The 20,264-nt window shown below is 26.6% G+C and overlaps 1 protein-coding gene across 4 annotated transcripts in view; it reads right to left on the bottom strand.

The window, feature by feature from the left end:
• LOC129968187 (laminin subunit alpha-1-like) overlaps nucleotides 1-20,264 on the bottom strand; it is a 214,944-nt gene that overhangs the window by 8,781 nt on the left and 185,899 nt on the right. For 2 of the 4 annotated variants that reach the window (XM_056082039.1, XM_056082036.1), the window contains exons 39-59: nucleotides 19,589-19,787; nucleotides 18,009-18,125; nucleotides 17,282-17,442; nucleotides 16,862-17,000; nucleotides 16,220-16,325; nucleotides 15,985-16,101; nucleotides 15,702-15,878; nucleotides 14,599-14,753; nucleotides 13,090-13,245; nucleotides 12,520-12,540; nucleotides 11,159-11,313; nucleotides 8,999-9,155; nucleotides 8,791-8,912; nucleotides 4,752-4,914; nucleotides 4,517-4,664; nucleotides 4,004-4,127; nucleotides 3,733-3,853; nucleotides 3,442-3,606; nucleotides 3,227-3,250; nucleotides 1,922-2,061; nucleotides 659-847 (exon numbers count right to left, since the gene is read on the bottom strand). In XM_056082039.1, the coding sequence (XP_055938014.1) occupies nucleotides 659-847; nucleotides 1,922-2,061; nucleotides 3,227-3,250; nucleotides 3,442-3,606; nucleotides 3,733-3,853; nucleotides 4,004-4,127; nucleotides 4,517-4,664; nucleotides 4,752-4,914; nucleotides 8,791-8,912; nucleotides 8,999-9,155; nucleotides 11,159-11,313; nucleotides 12,520-12,540; nucleotides 13,090-13,245; nucleotides 14,599-14,753; nucleotides 15,702-15,878; nucleotides 15,985-16,101; nucleotides 16,220-16,325; nucleotides 16,862-17,000; nucleotides 17,282-17,442; nucleotides 18,009-18,125; nucleotides 19,589-19,787 (2,856 nt within the window). The remainder of the gene's footprint in view (nucleotides 1-658; nucleotides 848-1,921; nucleotides 2,062-3,226; nucleotides 3,251-3,441; nucleotides 3,607-3,732; nucleotides 3,854-4,003; nucleotides 4,128-4,516; nucleotides 4,665-4,751; nucleotides 4,915-8,790; nucleotides 8,913-8,998; nucleotides 9,156-11,158; nucleotides 11,314-12,519; nucleotides 12,541-13,089; nucleotides 13,246-14,598; nucleotides 14,754-15,701; nucleotides 15,879-15,984; nucleotides 16,102-16,219; nucleotides 16,326-16,861; nucleotides 17,001-17,281; nucleotides 17,443-18,008; nucleotides 18,126-19,588; nucleotides 19,788-20,264) is intronic. The other 2 variants (XM_056082037.1, XM_056082038.1) reach the window with 2 other exon arrangements.

Below are 20,264 nucleotides of genomic sequence, written 5' to 3' on the forward strand. Positions count from 1 at the left end.
AAAATATATTTTTTAAATTCATTTTATATAATAGAATATTGAATATACCAAGCACATATATTAGTAAAACTTTAATGTGGACATATGAAAATACGTTAAAATCTATTTTCCTTTACAATAACTAAATATAATCAAAATTTTTGTTTTATATTTTCATATTTAAATGTATTATTCTATATATTATATTTTAAAAATCAATCAAATTGTAATGAAACTGTGAGAAATTATTTATGTATTCATAAATTCTTAAATAAACCATTTAATTTAAATTCAATAGATTCCAAATATTAGCTGGAAATGATGATAAATAATTGTGTCAGCATATTTATAATAAACAAAGCTATAAAAGTCATCAGCAATAGAAAGATGTATATCTGCTGCAAATATTCTTGCAGCAGATTTGGATTTAAAAATAGAGGCTTTTTGATACAAAAATTGCTAAGAATTAAACAACATTGTTAAAATAATTAAGTAATAATTATCAGATATGTATGAAAAAATACGGATAATATTATAGAAATCCTTGAACACTTTCAAAGATAAATAAAATTAATGTTACTAAAAACTTTTGAAAATATAGTTTTTTTTCTTCTAATTAATAAGAAAATATTATCCAAAAAATTTAACATACATATTGCGTTTCTGAGAAGAAACATACTTATTATTGAAAATCACATCTTTTATGGTTCCAAACAAAGGAGTTGCAGTTGAAAGCATAGAATTGTATTCTATTCCTTCTCTGAAGCCTCCGAAATACAATCCTCGCTGAGGAGGAGCGTCAATGTCTTTGGATCCTTTAGGTAATCTATCAGATCCCACTTCTTCATCATCCACTCTCATTACAACTCTACAAAAAAAAAAATTGTTATAATTTTCACAAATTTCAAAACCAGTTTAAATTGGTGTGTTATTAAGTGAAACAATCTAATGTGCATACTCTCGTGGATTCCAAATTAGAAAAAGAAAAAAAAAGTAATTAATAAATTGAATAAATTTACACTTTTAACACCTGAAACAAATTAAAATCTCTTTGGAGAAAAACATTTAGATTAAAATCGAAACTTAGTAAAACTCTAAAGTTAAATGCAATTAATGAATTTTTTTAATTGATAAAGTATAGTTTGAGTTATGTGAATTGAGATTATGTAGAAAGACAGCAGATTTCAATAGTCAAATTATAGTATACAATATGATTTCAAAAGGTGTCTATTCACATGAGGTCAGCAAAATCCAAAACAAGGAAATTCTACTAAAAAAAGAATTTTTAAAAAAAATTATTGCAGAATGGTGCAACTAATCTGTAGTTCAAATGGCCTAACTACTACTGGTTGTGATATTATTCTCAAAATACATTTTTGCAACTCAAAACTGAGAAATTTATGAATTAAAATAGTAAGTTTTATTAATTTTTATTTTGTTAAAATGAAATTATATTTTCAAAAATCTTTTTTCCCCCCGTGTTTGAACTAGAATCTATAACAGAAATTATTTTTTAAATATATGAGAATTCATTTATAAGTTAACAACTTGACAAGGAAAAATTAATGTTTTAAATAAATCAGAAATTTAGATTTTTATTTTCATGTTTCATTTTTTAATACAAAACAATGCAAAAACTTCTTTCATGAAAAATTTGCATTTGCAAAGTAACAAAAAAACTTTCAGTTCTAAATAAGTTATTTCTGACTAAAAACTAATTTTATTTCCACTTTAAAAAAAATTTCTGTATTCGTTTATACAGAAAAATTGATTAAAACATGTAATTATTTTTTTTTTCCATATGATATTTACAATTTTTTTAAACAGAAGAACTAAATTATGTGTAAAGATATCAAAATTTAGAGTAATTTTTTTTTCACAAATGTGAAAATCTTTGATCAAATGCAATTAATATCAACAACACAATTTATATTTAGCTCACTTTCTATGTGTCTTTATTACAGTAACTGTATGATAATTTCCATCATTGTAGGTCTTGTTAGATTCTATAATAGCTTCACCATTTCCTCCATCAAACCTTGTTTCAATAAATCCATTCACAATGGCAACTGAATAATAATCCTAAATGAAATGAATTGCATTAAAATTTAAATAATAATAATAAATTACAATTTCAATTTAAACAAGAACAAAAAGTCTCAGCCAAAATAAAAATGCATAATTGGAAATTAAGAGAGAGAAAGAAGTTTACAGTTTATTTAAGAGTTTTCTTTTCAACAAAAAAGAAAAATACCTATATATACAATAAAAGCTGTTTCTTTAAAGTGAATAAAAATTCTTTTATGCAAATAAAACATTTTTTTAAAAAGCAAATACTTTACTCATTGAATTTTTTTTAGTTCACAGATATTTTTAAAATATCTGACAACTAAAAATTAAATTACTCACTAAACTTATATTATGGGAATTTTTTTACATCTCAAATTAATTTCAAAAAGCAATTTCATTATAATTTAAACCAAAAGACAAATGGATACATTTTGCATTACATATTTTAAAAAATAATTTTAATATAATTTAAATCAAAAGATAAATATACAAATACATCAAAATTCAGCAATTTCTTTGATGCTACTTCTGTTCTAATTAGTTATTCTGTAATATTTATTGCAATAAAGGTATCGATGATTCATGAGAAAAATCGCCTGTAAAATGTCAAAGTATCAAGGAAATTTTTAAATTCCCAAATGAACCATATCAATGCAAATACAATAAATAATATTTTCCTATATAGGAGAACAAAATTATAAATAACAATTATCTTAAAGCCATAATGAAGTTTAAAAAGTTAATCAACAAGATTTTGTCTATGCTTCCATTTTTAACATACCTGGAATTAATTTTCACAAAACATGATAAAAGATTTTACACCTTTAAAATATGAAACTTTTAAAAGTATGCATTTAACAAAAAAAATCTTATTGTTGTTGCTGTGACTTATGGCACTTTAGCTACTTCATGCATCACATTTGCTTGCACATCCACTTTTTACAGGAGGGCACATTCACACACCTCACAGACAGAACACAAAAGAAGAACAGCATGCCCGAACTGGGACTCGAACCCGGAATGCCCGGATCACGGGGAAGATGCGCTATTTTGCTGGCACAAAAAAAAATCTTACAAATGATCATCCATCAATAATGTAAAAAATAGTCCTCACAACATTCTCTAATATTTTACTTTAGTTCCTTCTATATTTAACACAATAAAAAAAAATAGTTACCTTTTTCTTTTTACCTTTCTTCCGCTGTCAAATGTATGCATAAAACAAGAAAGAATATTTATAGGAAAACAGGAAAAATATTTCTCAAATAATGAATGAGAGACATCACAATCACTCTGATTTGAAAACCACATGTGGAACTCTAAATTTTAAAATGTAAGAAATTCGTCAATGTTATAAAAATAATGATATCCAAATATGATTTATGCACTTACCGGTCTCTTACTCTCAAAGTTTTTACCCGAATCAAATGTAGATAATAAAAGAACAGCAGAATCTCGCATGGTTTGGAAAGAGAAACTGAAACTTGCTTCCTGGTTCAATGGAATTCCTGGCATTTCTATAAAACCACTGCCTCTAAATCCGACAGATTTTTGAGGCTAAAAATAATTTGTTCGATATGTTATTTCGCCAAATATCAAGATCGATCCAACAAATTAATCCAACAAAATTAAAATTGAAAAAAAGGTTAAAAATTCCCAAATAATAAAATTTACAATACTTACAATATCTTTACAACTTGCTTCAACACCAAAGGAACTATTTTGTAAAAGGTCAAGAGGTGTTGAATCTATCTGAAGATCTTTCATGCAACCAAAAAATTTCTGGAACGTTATACCACTCCATCTAAAAATTCAAAGGAAGAATGAATATTTAATCAAGATAATAAAATGTATGTATTTGTTGAAAGCTTTCAGGTACAAATAGTTAAAGTTAGACAAGAAAAAGTAACGTAAAATCTGAATGATACAAAAGTTTTCATCTGCTTAAACTTACAAATTTATCGTGAAATTAGGAGGAACTCCTCCATAATACAAGAAACTTTTTTGAAGTTCCATGGTTGAATTACTATTTGCTGGAAGTTGTCCATCATGATATTCATCCTCCACTGCTAAACGACCTAAAAATCAAATAATTTCTTTGAAGATAAAAGTACATAATTTTTATTCAATTATATACTGTCAGATTTTTCATTAAATCTTATAAATTGAATGCAAAAACGAATGAAGACAAAACATAAAATGTTAGAATCATTTTAACAATTCACTTTAGAGATATAAAAATTTTTAAACTGAAATGCTAATCATTAAGATTAAAAACCTAAATTCTACTATGGCTTTTAAATCAATACGAGTAAAAAATTCAATTTTCTATTAAAAAAAACTTGGTTAATAAATAATTAAAGTTAATAATTTAACCTATTTATTTTAAATTACTTGATACCTATTGCTCTTTCCTATGATGCATAAGCATGAATAGAAATATAATTTACTAATAAAAATAAATTACCTTGCAAATTTTCTCTTTCAGCTGCAAGTCGTACCCAATTCCCTGTATTATATTTCTGATTTGTTTTCAAAACTGATCTAGATTGACTTCCTAAGTTAAACTGATACACTACATATCCATCCCGAAGTTCTAATGATACAAAATCACCCTATAAAGAATAAAATACAATTAGTCACGAAACATTTATGGCATAAAACTTATTAAGAATTGAATTATACCAAAAAGATTAACTCACGTTTTCAATATTGGGCGCAAAAAATAACAAGGCATCTTCATCAAATGTTTTAAAACGCAATGTCACAACATAGGAGCGTTTTTTATATCGTTTGATTTGTGGAAGAATAGCATATCCATCCCCTCTAAAACTATATGCTGTAAAATCAGCTTCTTCAGCAGCTCTAAAATATAAATTCAAATATTACAGATGAAATTTTATTATGCATTTTAAACTAAATAATTATAAGACAGAACTGCTTATAATATATTATACTAGCCGCTTTTGGCGACCAGCCGGTTCGCCAATCTTAATGTTCGTTAAAATTTTCATAATTAAATATTTTATGCAATTCCTACTTTAATAGCTTCTTCATCAAAATATTTTAAAACTTCAAATTTTGATAGGCATATAATTCACTCATAATATTATAAACGCCTTCCGTCATAACGTAATATGTATCTCTCTCATTTTCTGTTGGCTCCCATAGAATTTATACTTTAAATTAAAGTGGAAAGGATTAATCTTCAATTAATATAATAATATTTTTTACTGAAACAAAGTTTTTTTTTTTTTTTTTTTTTTTGTAACATGATTATTGAAAACAGTCACTGAGTGTTTAAACTTTATGGGCACTAAAGAATATCTTTCTTAATTTATGTAATATTTCAAAAATTTGTCAACAAAATTTTCTCAGATTCATCATGACCAGATTGATTAATTAACAATGTTTAATTTTAAATGCATCAAACACTAAAAAAAAATAAATAAATAAAACGAATCGTTTAAAATAATCGGTTGAAAAAAAACTACTTAAAAGACGATGGTCTTAAAACTATAAGCATACACAAAAAATATATAACTAACATAAATACACTTTAATTACAAAAGCATGCAACTAATCTAAAAATAATTTAAATCGTCCGTTGATATTGGTTGTCATGTCAACAATCAGAACACAATGCGCATGCGTGAATTTACAACCCTAGTTACGGTAACGCAAATGCGTGAGTTTTTCTAAGCCAGTTGGGGTAACGCTATGCAGATTAGAAATTTTTATTTCCTTTATTCTGTTTTATTTTAATTCAAAAGTATTTCAGAATGAATCTGAAAGATCGATTAATTAACAATGTTTAATTTTAAATGCATCAAACATTACGAAAACAAACAGAATCCTTTGAAATAATCAGCCGAAAAATCTTAAGCCTAGCCTCATTACTGTTGGGGAAAAAAAAAACTGAACGCTTACTCATTTGGTGGTAGGGAAAATGAATAATTTTTTTGTCGAGAAAGTTATCTTTTAATTAATAATTAAAATTCTAATTAAAAATTCAAAAAAAGGGACCCCAGGTGCACATTCCCGACCTCTAAGGTATACATGTACCAAATTTGGTAGCTGTAGGTCAAATGGTCTTTTCTGTGGAGCGCCAACACACACGCACACACACACACATTGAACTTTATATATAAGAACAGATGTTTTTTTAAAGCAAGCGAAGAGGGGAAAAAAACTATTCTAAAAAATTGGGTAAAGCAGGTGTTCTTATTAAATAAGTAATATTTTTAAAAAATGAAACGAAAAAGGGGAAAGGTTATTCTATAAAATTGTGTAAAGCAGATGTTCTGTCTTAGAAACTTCTTTTCCCTTTCCAGCTGTGTTGCCATAGAAACCGGCGCACAGCTGTTTACACGTTTATGTTTATCTATTCAGATTTTATAACATTTAATCAGAGTAACAGTGAATATCAGTGTGTTCGTGTTCGTAAATAAATGTTAATTTTTTTAATAACATGATTAACGAAAACCGAGTCACTGAGCATTTAAACCTTATGGGAACTAAAAAAATATCTTTCTTAATTTATGTAATATCTCAAGAATTTGTCGACCAGCCGGTTCGCCAATCTTAATGTTCGTTAAAATTTTTATATTTAAATATTTTATGCAATTCCTACTTTAATAGCTTCTTCATCAAAATATTTTAAAACTTCAAATTTTGATAGTCATATAATTCACTCATAATATTATAAAGGCCTTCAGTCATAACGTAATATGTATCTCTCTCATTTTCTGTTAGCACCCGTAGAATTTATGCTTTAAATTAAAGTGGAAAGAATTAATCTGCAATTAATATAATAATATTTTTTACTGAAACAAAGAATTTTTTTATAATCTGATTAATGAAAATAGAGTCACTCAGCGTTTAAACTTTATGGGCACTAAAGAATATATTTTTCAATTTACGTATTATCTCAAGAATTTGTCAACAAAATTTTCTTAGATGCATCATGAGCAGATCGATTAATTAACAATGTTTACTTTTAAATGCATCAAACACTAAGAAAATGAAACGAATCGTTTAAAATAGACGGTTTAAAACAGGTTTAAAAAAAACTACTTAAAAAACGATGCACTTAAAACTATAAGCATATACAAAAAATATATAACTAACATAAATACATTTTAATTACAAAAGCATGCAACGAACCTAAAAAAAATTTAAATCCAGTCCGCATCCGTTGATAATAATTCGTCAACACAATGCGGAATTCAGAACACAAAGCGCATGCGTGAATTTTCAACGCCAGTTACGTAACTGATTTGAGTAATTTACGCCAAAAATATACTGATTTTTTTCTACGCCAGTTGGGGTAACGCTATGCGGATTAGAAATTTTTAATTTCCTTTATTCTGTTTTATTTTAATTCAAAAGTACTTCCGAATAAATCTGAAGGATCGATTAATTAACAATGTTTAATTTTAAATGCATCAAACATTAAGAAAATAAACAGAATCGTTTGAAATAATCCGCCGAAAAATACTAACCCTAGCCTCATTACTGTTGGGAGAAAAAAAAACGGAAGCCTTACTCATTTGGCGGTGGCGAAAATGGAAGATTTTTTTGGCGGAAAAGTTGGCGGTGGGGAAAATGGAAGATTTTTTTGGCGGGAAAGTTAGTTTTTAATTAATAATTAAATTTCTAATTAAAATTTCAAAAAAAGGGACCCCAGGTGCACATTCCCGACCTCTAAGGTATACATGTACCAAGTTTGATAGCTGTATGTCAAATGACCTGGCCTGTAGAGCGCCAACACACACACACACACATTGAGCTTTATTATAAGTATAGATTAACCAATTCCGTTTCCAGTATCCTAGCACCATAAAGATACTGTATAGTTTTGTTCAGTATTTGACATTATTATAATATTATATAGACAAATATTATAATAACATTAAAGATTATCTTATGCTACATCAATTTATTATTAGTTCAGATGTAAGATACTAGATTATAAATGTAAATAGCCAACACACAAAAAAATACTAAATTTATCTTTTCTATTTATTTAAATAACATCAGCTCAAACAGAATCTTTACTAACTTCCAACGTTATCACATTTTTATTTATTTATACCTATGAAATAAAAGTATTATAGCATTGTGATCAATCATGTGCCAAAATTTGTATTTAAAGTCAATAACATTTACTAAGATAATTTGTTTATTAAAAAGAAATTAGCTGAATTATAAATAATATTAAACCATGGTCATTAAGAAAACAATAGTAATACAAGAATATCCTCGTATGAAGTTTGCAATTAAAGAAAAGCTCTTCAATAGATTATTAAATCTTTTATGAAATAATTTTAGCTGCATAGTATTTAAAAGTTATTTTTTAAAAACTCCAACTTTTACTTTAAAAAATAATTGCTGGTAATTGATTAAGCTTCTTGAATAAATATGACATGAAAATGTTGATTAAAAATATATTTAATTTTCAACAATTTTTTGTGTGTGTTTTGAAGGTTAAATTAAGATATTATTTCAATTAGTAATTCTGAAGAAAAGAAAAACAATTTTTAATATATAATACACTAATTCTGCATTTCAAGCAGTGTGAATAAAAAAATATTTGGCAGAGGTGAATATAATTTTCTGATTCATAAAAACATACTCAGTATTATGTAACAATTGTAATAGTCTTTTTAAATATTGCCAATTTGACTTCAATAATTATATAATTCAATTAAAAATAAAAAGTACAGAAGAACTACTAACCCTTCTTTGCACCCATCACAACCTTGATTTGTAATAAAATTCCACAAACCAACTTTCTTGCCCTCCAAAACTACCTCTGAAAGACAACCTGCAAAATTTCTAGCTTTCAACTCTCGAGGGACCTGTAATATTAATAAGTCAATCAGTTTTTCCCATTTGAAAATCAAGAAGTATAAATATACTTAATGAAAAAAATATATTTATTTACACGATAGCCTTTTGGAGTTCCACCAATGTAAAAAAATGAATCTGAATCCAAGTCCATTTTTGAATATCCTGCAGGTGAAGCACCTGTTACTGCATATGGATCACTCTTCTGACCAGAGGGAGTTGGTTTCACACTGAGAGTTGCAACATTCCCAAATCTGTAAAACAATGAAAGGAGATAGCAATAAAGCTAGTGAATTTCATAATAATAATTTTTTTTAAATCTAGATAAATCATTCTACAAATACGAGGGCAATTCAGAAACTAACCTCCGATTGGTCACAGTGCGGGTAGTGGGGGGAGTAGCGCGCCATCTGTGCATTCACACGCTCAGCAGGTCAGTCGGCATCAAGCCGTAGTCGAGTGAACATCGTACCTGCGCTAGTTTAGTTTTTGTGGCAGTTTGAAATGTGTGCTGCAATAGAAAATCCCGCCAAATGTGAAGTGCGTGCTGTTATAAGGTTTTTTACAGCCAAAGGATACTCTGCAGCAGCTATTCATCGTGAGCTTTGTGCCGTGTACGGACCAAAAGTTATGAGTGAAGGAGTTGTCCGTGAATGGGTACGTTTATTTAAAAGTGGACGAGAAAACGTTCATGATGAAGAGAGGAGTGGTAGACCATCCTTGGTGACTGACGAACTCGTTCAGACAGTTGATGCAAAAGTTCGTGAAAATCGACGTTTCACAATGGCGGAGTTGTCTACTGATTTTCCACAGATTTCTAAGACTCTTTTGTACGAGATAGTGACAGCAAGATTGGGTTACCGTAAGTTCTGTGCACGATGGGTGCCCAAAATTCTTACCGACCACCACAAAAGTCAAAGAATGGCCTCTGCATTAGACTTTCTGTCACGTTATGAGGACGAAGGAGAACCATTGTTAAACAGAATCGTGACCGGTGACAAAACCTGGATTAAGTACGTGAACCCTGAGACAAAAGAACAATCAAAGATGTGGGCACATTCAGATTCGCCTACCAAACCAAAAAAAGCCCGGCAAGATTTTTCTGCCAGAAAACTGATGGCAACGGTGTTTTGGGATGCCAAAGGGGTGTTGTTGGTTGAATTCATGGAACGTGGGACGACCATTAATCAAGACGTGTACTGTGAAACACTAAAAACATTACGACGGGCTATACAGAACAAACGCCGTAGTATGCTGACTTCCGGTATCGTTTTTTTGCACGATAACGCCCGTCCTCACTCTGCTCACAGAACAACAGCCCTTCTTGAGTCCTTCAAGTGGGACGTTTTCAACCATCCACCTTACAGCCCAGATCTGGCGCCAAGCGATTATCACCTCTTCATGCGTATGAAGAAATGGCTCGGGTCCCAGCGGTTTGATGACGACGAAGAGCTCAAAGATGCGGTCACAGGCTGGCTCAAGGCACAAGCGGGTGATTTTTATGCAGAAGGAATTTCAAAGCTTGTGAAGAGATACGATAAGTGCCTCAATCGTTATGGAGACTATGTCGAAAAATAGTGCAAAGATGTAGTTGTAAGATGTATATATTAAAATATTTTTACTTAACTTGGTGTATTTTTTTCAATCAACCGGAGGTTAGTTTCTGAATTGCCCTCGTATAAATTTTTTCCTTAAATGATTATTTTTTCCCCAGTGTTCTTCCTCAATTTATATTAAGCAAGTATGAATTATTTATATTTTCATTTGACATTTTAATATATAAATGTACATATGTAAGTGTCTTTATATTTTCAGTATGTGCATGCATGCATGTATGTATGTAGTAATTTCAATTTATCTATATTCTAAAAACAAATGCCTAATCATTCAAACCCCAGCTTCATTTTAATTTTTGAGAAATGCAGCCTTTTATCTTCCCATTGTGATTTTATCAACATGTACCAAACAAAAATGCAGTATTAGTAGCTTCCTTTCTAAACTACAAGTTACTTTCATGCTGCTCGATTCCCAGCTTTCTGCCTTCTTCTCCTGGTCATGATTCATATAAAGAAATCCTGATCATGGATAAAAATTGGAACTATTTCCACAACATAACTAAGAATAAAAGTTATTGTTAAAGAACTCTACCCCTCCTTTTCAAAGAATATCTTGTGTGTGTATGAGAGAGAGAGACAGAATAATAAACAAAAGAGGATTTTTACAGAATATCTATTACAACATATGAAACATATCCTACCTATTTATTTCAATTTTATACCATCGATCATCTTTCAACAATTGTTCATCATTTGTTTCAATAGTTAAATTGTGTTGTATAACTTGACTTCCACCACCGGCATTCCATATGAAACGAATTTTTCTATTGACCATTTCTACAATCATAAAGTCCTCCTAGATAATAAATTTTTAAAAATATTAGGGAATAATAATTTAGAAAATATGTACTTTCATTGAAAGTAAATCCTCTATTTTTAACATACATTTCATTGAAAATTATTATCTGGCATAAAAACAGTATTGAATTAAAGATCAATTAATTACAATAAACTTTTTATAAGGTATACTAAATATGATGCTAGAATGCATACATGCATTTAAAAAATGCAATGGCTGCAAACAACTTCCAGTGATTTCATGTACCAATACATATATTGGTAGTCAAATTAAGCCTATAAAAAAAACTCTTTTTATAAGTCTATAGCAAGTTAAATTTCCATATTGTACACACAATTTAACAATTAATTAGGATATTGCTAAATGAATAGTGGTTATGCAATTAAAATTTTTCAGCTAAATCTATATATATATATATATATATATATATATATATATATATTATTTGGATATTATTATTAAAAATTATATAAGTAAACACAATTCAATATACAAAGGAGTCAAATTTGACACAAATAGGACTGGACACTTTTTGGATTATAGAGTGTCTGGACAATAGAAAATCATATAAATATCACTGAATTATAGAATTATACACTTTTCTATGTGTGTAGGGGGGGGGGACTAACAATATGTAAAGAAGAAAAATATATTATGTTGGAGTAGTTTACATACACAAATCATGCACTAAAACAGGAAAGATTTTAACAGAAAAATGATTCATCACCAGGCAACATTTTTCAATAGTTGCATGGGACAAGTGGAAAGTCAGATTAGAGAGAATCTATTGTACTCTTACAGCATATTCAGCTGTTTTAAATTACTTAGAAACACAGCTAGTAATAATAGCTAATGTAGTTACTTAATTTTCAGAAACATTATTGTAAAAGTCAATATTCAAAAACAAATACGGAAACATGAATGTTGCCAACCATAACATACATTGATTGATTTTAAAATAAAATATGATTAAATGATATAAAAGTAGCATTACAATAGAGAGTAGAACAAATTATTCCCTTCATGATAAAAGACTGAAATTGAATAAATAAAAATTTTAAAATTTGATAATAAAATCATTCATTCCAAAAAAAAGCCCGAAAATATCCAATTAAAAAAAATTTAGGCCATTTTGTTTTTTAACAATAAAATAAAAAAAGTTAGTTATGATTTTATAAATAAATAAGAATAATTATTGCTTACTGGTTCACGGTCTCTACTCATCTGAATAGCATGGAAAAAAAATATTTATATAAATAATTGATGATTTAACATTTCATCAACAATTGGTTAATACATATTATTAAACTACTGAAATAAAACAAATCTACTGAGGTTACAAATTCACTTTTACATCACAACAAAATGATAACTAGGAAAGATTACTTAGAAACATTTCTCTCATAAGCATGTCGAAGTTCTGTTATCTTTCATTCAATAGAAGGTAAATTTTAAAAATAAGGTGCTCATTTTTATATTACTTACCTTCAGATCATAAATTTTTCCTATGTTATATATATCTCTACAAAATCAATCAAAAAACATGCTTGCATTCAATTAATTGTATAACATATTAACACTTAAAAATATTGGTTTTGATCCAAGTGGAATTATCAAATAAAGAACAAAGATAATGATGTTTGAAAAATTAAGTCTAAATAAAAAGAAAAGATCATTTTTTTTATGATTCAATAATAATAATTAAACTCAATATTTTAAATTCAATATAATTTAATTAACAAAAAAATTCAGCTATTTAAGTGAACAACTTACAGAAACTGAACTTGCTAAAAACAGTAATAAGCTATCTTTTGCATCTGTTTTAACTGAATAATGAAGAACTATACTCGAAGTAGATGTAGGCTCAATTTCTGGTCTGAAAGATCTAACGCATATACCAGAAGAATCAGCACTCAAGGAAATTCTTATCTAAAAAAAATAAAGGCATATTAGAATTGAATCTTACATTATATATATATATATATATATATATATATATATATATATATATATATATATATATATATATATATATATATATATTACAAAATTAACAGATTTTATTATTTTCTTATTCAATAATATATTCAACAATATTTGTCTGTCAATTCTGAAGTCTTCATTTTCAGTTAAGATAATTTTTTATGGATTTTTGTTTTACATTTAAATTGCTTATTTCAGAAATGGAGCAAATTACATGCTAAACAAATATGCTCTTCCTAAAATAAATAATTCACCTTTAATTTGGATAAAATTCATTCCACTATTACAAACTTGATTAATTAACAATTACACAAATTCAATAAAAGCTTAAATTTGTTACAGAAAAAAAAACTCCAGAAGATAGCCTTGCTAAGCAAGCGACAATTATAACAACTGTACAGCCATTTATACTGAAATTAACTTTAATATTTTAATCACTAAACTCAAGAAGAAGAAAAAAATTATTTCTTGATAGTTTAATTTCTTATTATAATAATTTATATAAAAAATTTTAATCAATATTTTACTTTCTTCCTCAGTTCTCAAACTTGAATGCCAAGATAGAAGGAAGCAGAAGAATTCTAACAATTATTTTTTCACAATAAAACAATAAAGTGCTTTCCCATCTTTTCAAGTATTAAAATTGGGTAGTTCCTCCTCAACACTTACAAGTTATTTTTGTTTTTCGTTAATTAATAATAACCTAAAACATGTAGGGTCGATAGGACAGGGAAATAATATATTCAGTTAAATAATAATTGAGTAGTTCTGCTTGGAGAAGAAAATTCTACTCATTTACTAGTACAGAAAATCTACATCCCACAAGAAAAAGGTTTATGTTTATAAGAATTAAAATTAACCTGTTAATAAAAATATTTTTAAAAAATGATTAATTCATATCTGACATTAACAAACTTAAATTGTCATAAGAATAAGTAGCAAAAGAAAAATCTCTAGAAAGCAAATCTTTAGAAAGATATTTTCTTTTTAAAGATCAAAAAGAGAATATATTCTCAAATCTAATACATTGCTGGTGATAATGTAAGGACCAAAATTATTTAAACAGATTTATATATTAATAAAAGCCTATTTTAAAAAAAGCATAATTTTATTTAAGTTATAAAACCAAATTAAATCTTAAAATTGAAAACTTTCACAAAAAAGATCAAATAAAAATTTAGAATCGATTGTTTTAATAGCATATTAAAAGGAATAAACTTTTTAGACAAATTGTTTTTATCTTCTTATTAATAATCATTATAAATAGAATAATAGATTATAAAACATTTATTAACTTACATTAGATGTTTTTTGGCGAGCAAGCAAAATTTTATTCTTTAAATCTCTTAGACTGAGTTGCATTTGATTATTTAAATTTTTAACTCTTCCAACTCTTGTTTCCACATTGTTTGCCTTCTTCACTGCCTTATTAATGGTTCCTTTTGCCAAATCAACTGAAATGAAATCAGAAACATTATTTCCTAATATATTAAAATACTTGGCTTATATGTCATACACTTGATACATACATACTATCACTTTATTTGACTATTTAGGGTATTTATAAAAGATATTTTCTTTACAAAGCTGAAGAAATTTCATATCTTCAAACTTAGATATTTAGGCATGGCAAATTAAACATTGTTTAAAATATTCTACAATAGAAATTTTCTTTTGAAAGTTGCTATATCAAATAATTAAATCAGAAAATTCAAAATTTGCAGAAACTTGTATATTTTTTTGAATAGAGCTCATTGAACCATTTATTATGAATCCAACAACACAAATTATTTCATGATACGAACACAAACAAATAAAATTCCTAACCATAAAATCAATTTTTTTGACAAGGTTCAGCTCAATGTTTTAAAATAAGTTTATACAATATGAACAGTTTTATTTATTGAAAATAAATCATCTTGTCAATTTATTTGCACCATTCAACATTTAAATTAAATTTTTAAATATAAAAAAAGTGTTTGAGAATAAATTGCTTTTATGTCTATCAAACTTTAAAATTTTATGCAGTTCATTTGTATTTATTATTTATATATGATTATGAATATGTATATATATTAATGAAATTCTCAATTTGCACGGTTGTATTCTATTGCGAAAATTTTTCAATTGAATGAAACTGGAATATAAATAAAATACTACTGAATAGCTCCTCCTGAAATCTTCAAATAAATGTGTATCATTTTACAAATGAATGATAGAGATAAGAAAACAGTAATTGTTACTTTCTTATTCAATTTTTAAGACTGTTATTAGTATTTCACATAAAAATTAATTTTATAAATGCATAATAGCAATATGCTATGAGTACAAATATATTCTGATTATCATTAATCACAGAAATACATTATGGCTATACAAAAAATTAGGACTAAATGACATACTTGTTTTCGTTACATTAAACAGACCAGCAGATGAGCCAATACGAAGACCATCCAATTTTGGATACAATTTTGTGTTAATGTCATCTGTAAGCATTTCTATTTTGCTATGTAGTGCAGTCATTTTATCTTTGATGCTTTTATGCATATCTTCACTGTCATGCAATCTATCTCCAATATCTAAGTACAAAATAATAAAACATTTTAGAAAGACAGGGTAGAACTAAAAAAATTTTTAACATAAATTTTAATGTAAAAATAATAAGTAAAAGTTCAGAAAAATTACTTCTTGGAAGAGAATCCATATCTTCTTTGAAATCTGCTACAGAAGATACAATTAGTTTAATATCTTCATTAATTTGATTGATAGTTTTCCTTTGCTTTGAAAGTATTTCTTGTTTCCCTGGAAGAAAATGAATTGTATTTCAATTGTATGCAAAGACTGAGCACATGTCTGTAGAAAATATTTTATCAGCTATACATCTGAAACAGTCACTTAAAAGTTAATTTTAAAAACTCACCTTGCACTTTCTCTTTTACTGCATTACTTCTCAGCAAAAGCATTTCACTCTTTTTTCGAAGAACAATTGCTTGATTTGAAATGGAATCTTGTATTTTCGGGTCAGCCTATTAAAATACAGAAATCTAATTTTTAATGTCCCGGCATAATCACTTTTTTAAAACAGCCAAACAATAAAGTAAAAAGATTCCGAAAATAATATTTATAAGACTATTATAATAAATAAAACTCATGAAGTATCTACAATATTAACTGAATGCTATAATATCTACTATACATCTGACTTAAGCAATTTTTAATGAAATTATTTATCTGCTTTTCTTATTGATATAATAAAACATGTTTTAAATTTACTCACTTAAATTTTAAAATCCATACAACTGCATGAAATATATACATTTTTATTATTATATTACTAACTTTAATGCAATTTCTGCATGAAACTATGGACACATGAATTTTGATAACAAGTTGCAAAAAAGTATATGAAGGCGATTAAATTAAAAAGAAGAGAAAAAAAGCTTGTTGCACATTATTTCAACAGTCATTTCAACCATTTTACCATCATTTCAATAATTGATTTAAATTACATATTTGTTCTTTAAAAAATGAACTTTGCAGTTATTGAAAAATCAAGACTTACCTCATAGAAAGCTCTATCAGCTGTAGTATATGCATTTTTAGCTACTTGCTCAGCACCTTCTACAAGATTTATAATATCATCATACACTTTAGCAGCAAGTAGAGGAAATTGTGACGCAGTTTTAGTAGCACTGAAAAGACTAAATACAAAAGAAATTATTAATTTTCACATTTGTATTAAATTTTAATTTTATAATCAAATTTAAGAAACATGCTTATAAATTAATTTTGCATGAAAAATTAATATTATAAATAAAAAGCCTATTTCATTTGTATTATGCAATCTAATATAATGCAATCTAAAATTCTGATACTAAGACATGTTGCTTTTGAAAATTGAACATTAAATGATTTGCAAAATTATAAAATTCTAATCTATCTGTTTAAAAATGAAAATAAGCATCACACGTTTTAAACTTACTTTGATAAATATGTTGCTTGTTGTGATAAATGTTCAGCATGATCAGCTGCTGGTATAACAAATTTCTGAATATATCTTGGATTTAATCTTGCCAAAATACCTCGATGATATTCAAGCTGTTCTGTAGCATTTTCTAGTAACTCTTGCAAGGGAATAACTTTCTGTAAAAGCAGAGCAGAATTTTTTTTTTAGCAGAACTTAATTATTTATAAAAACAAACATTAATCAGAAACTAGGAAAAGATATTAGTAATAAAATAATGAAATGTTAAAAAACATTATCGCAAAAGGACAATAATGAAAGCACAGCTGTCCAATTTTCACTTAATTTGTCTATAATTGAAACAAAAATAGAAATATTATTTATTTTAACCATTCTATAATATTATGCGTTGGTTATTTAAATTAAACTGAAAACTGTCATTAAAGGCTTGAACAATAATAAATAAATATCAAATGAGATTTGATTATCTTCATATTTCTAATAACAGTATTTATCAATCAATAATCAATGCATTAAAGTGCAATATTATAAACATATATATAATATAAAATTGTCAAAAAAAATTTCTATTTTCATTTTTAAAAATTTATAAATAAATCATCTGTATGTATTTAAAAAAATATTTTATAGGATTTTAAAAACTGTAATTAAAACATTTAACAAAATTGTGAAAAACAATTTTGTTAAATGACATTGACAAAAAAAGAGGAGAGAAATCAATTACTTCAAGAATGTATGAAATGTTCTGCATAGCATCCAAAGCTTCAGTCAATAAAGTTGAAGACATTTCTAAATTTTTATTAGCTAATTCTCGATCATTTTCAACTTGTATCAAATTTCTCTGAAAAAAAAAGAAAAAATTCAATTAACAGGAATTTTCAAAATGTATTAATAATACTATTCATTTCAATTATCATGAAATGCAAGGGAAGAGGGATTCTACAGTCTTTAAATTGTTAACAATAATTTTAGTTTTAGTCTCATAATCTGTAAAATCTTATAACCACTGAAATATTGGCAAAAAAATACACTTTATTAAAGACACAACTTTTCAATAAGCTATAATATCATATTTAGACTAATTAGCTGTATTATTGCCTATCCTAAATAAAAATTATTGATATTTCTATGTAATTTTTTAGCTGAGATGTTCAAACAAGATTAAAACTTCTAAAATTTTAAATAAAATTATATAAAAAGGGGAAAACATATTGCATAGTAAAATAATTCAAATTTTAATTTTTCTTCACTCAGAAATTATTTCAAAAATTATGAGTCACTGATTAATTAAAGTTTTTAAGAATTCATACTAATCAGTTTTGGCAACTAGCACTAATAAGCTGAAAACAATGAAGAATATGCATTTCCCAAATCAAATTTAAAAATAAAATGTTAATGAATGCATTATTATTACTTATCATAAATTAAAGCATAAACAAATCTTTGCATTCAAATTAATCTCATTCAATCAGCAAAAGGCAATCTGCATTTAATTTAATAGGTTTTTCAAATGAAAGGAAACTGTATTCATTTCTTAAATTGGGCCCCTGAATTTTTTTTATCAGGCTTAAATCCTTTTAAAAGTAGATTCATGTCTTTAAATATTAATGTGAAAAGGGGTTTTTTCCCCCCCTAAAAGCAATAAAACATTAAAAAAAGGAGAGGGTTCATATGCACTCCACGTAAAACATTTTCAATTAAGTTTTTTTGTCTAAAATATCAATTAATATCATTATGAATTTTAAAAATTTGGAAGCCATTAATTAAAATAATAAAATTATTCAGAAAATATAAAACATAGAAATCATTAAAAAAATTAAAATATAGAATGAATTGAGGATCATTAAAACCATTCAACAATCAGGCACTCACAATAATAGTGAATTTAAAAAATTATATCAGTAGTGAATGTAAAAAATAAAAAAATTATCTAATAAACATATTTCAGAATAGTTTCCTCTAGTAATGTTTGTTTTTTGATTAGTTATTTAATTACTCTCAGAATATAACAATGTCCATATTATAATATGTGATAAAAATAATATATTTCAAAAATAAACAAAACAAAATAATTACACTTTGCTTTGATTTTATTAATGATCAAATACAATAAGTATTCTAGATTAGAATTCAATCATAATTTTTTAAAAATATAAATAATGCATAATGCATGCTGTTTTAATACAATAATTTATTATTTAAATTAATCAATTATTTTATTGAATCTGTTTTTATTGATAGAGAATTACATTATTAATAGTAAACATTTAAAAGTATTCATGGGTACACATATTTTATACATACATTGATTGTTTCTTCAACTTCTCGACTGTCACATACAATTACAGAAGATTGCACTGAAGTCAATCTAACCTTCCTTTCAATTAAATGAATGAATTCACTGAACAACTTGGTCAGATTATTTATTTTTTCTTCATCAACAGAAAATGTGCTAACATTCATAATTGCATTCTTCACAGCTTCTGATATTTGACTTGCCTTCCTGAAACATAGCTACATTAGTCACTAAATAATTTTTATTTTATGCAATTAGGAAACAAATAATAAACATTTTTATACAATCCGATTCCATCAAATATATCATCAAAGCATCACTCTATTTCAAAATATATTTCGCCTTAATTTTAACTGGTAAGTAATGTAAATAATCTATCATAATACAATAATCACTAGAAATCCTATACATTCCCCAATCCTATACATTCTTCAATCAATTTTGGTTGCTGATAGGAAAGCAGAAAAGTCCCAGTAATGTGAAGATGCTGAATAAAAAATAATAATAATATTTTTAAATTTGTGCTTTTGTGGAGTACATATGTGGTTTAATGATTAGTTTAATTAGATAAGTACCCCAGTTATTTTGAAATTATTTAAGAATTATATGGGAATGAGCCATGCAAATTTCAGTCATCAACAGATGAGCTGCCATCCAACTTTCCAAATTTCCATCCATTTCAAA

The sequence above is a fragment of the Argiope bruennichi genome, chromosome 5, assembly GCF_947563725.1.
Source record: "Argiope bruennichi chromosome 5, qqArgBrue1.1, whole genome shotgun sequence".
Classification (NCBI taxonomy): Eukaryota; Metazoa; Arthropoda; class Arachnida; order Araneae; family Araneidae; genus Argiope; species Argiope bruennichi.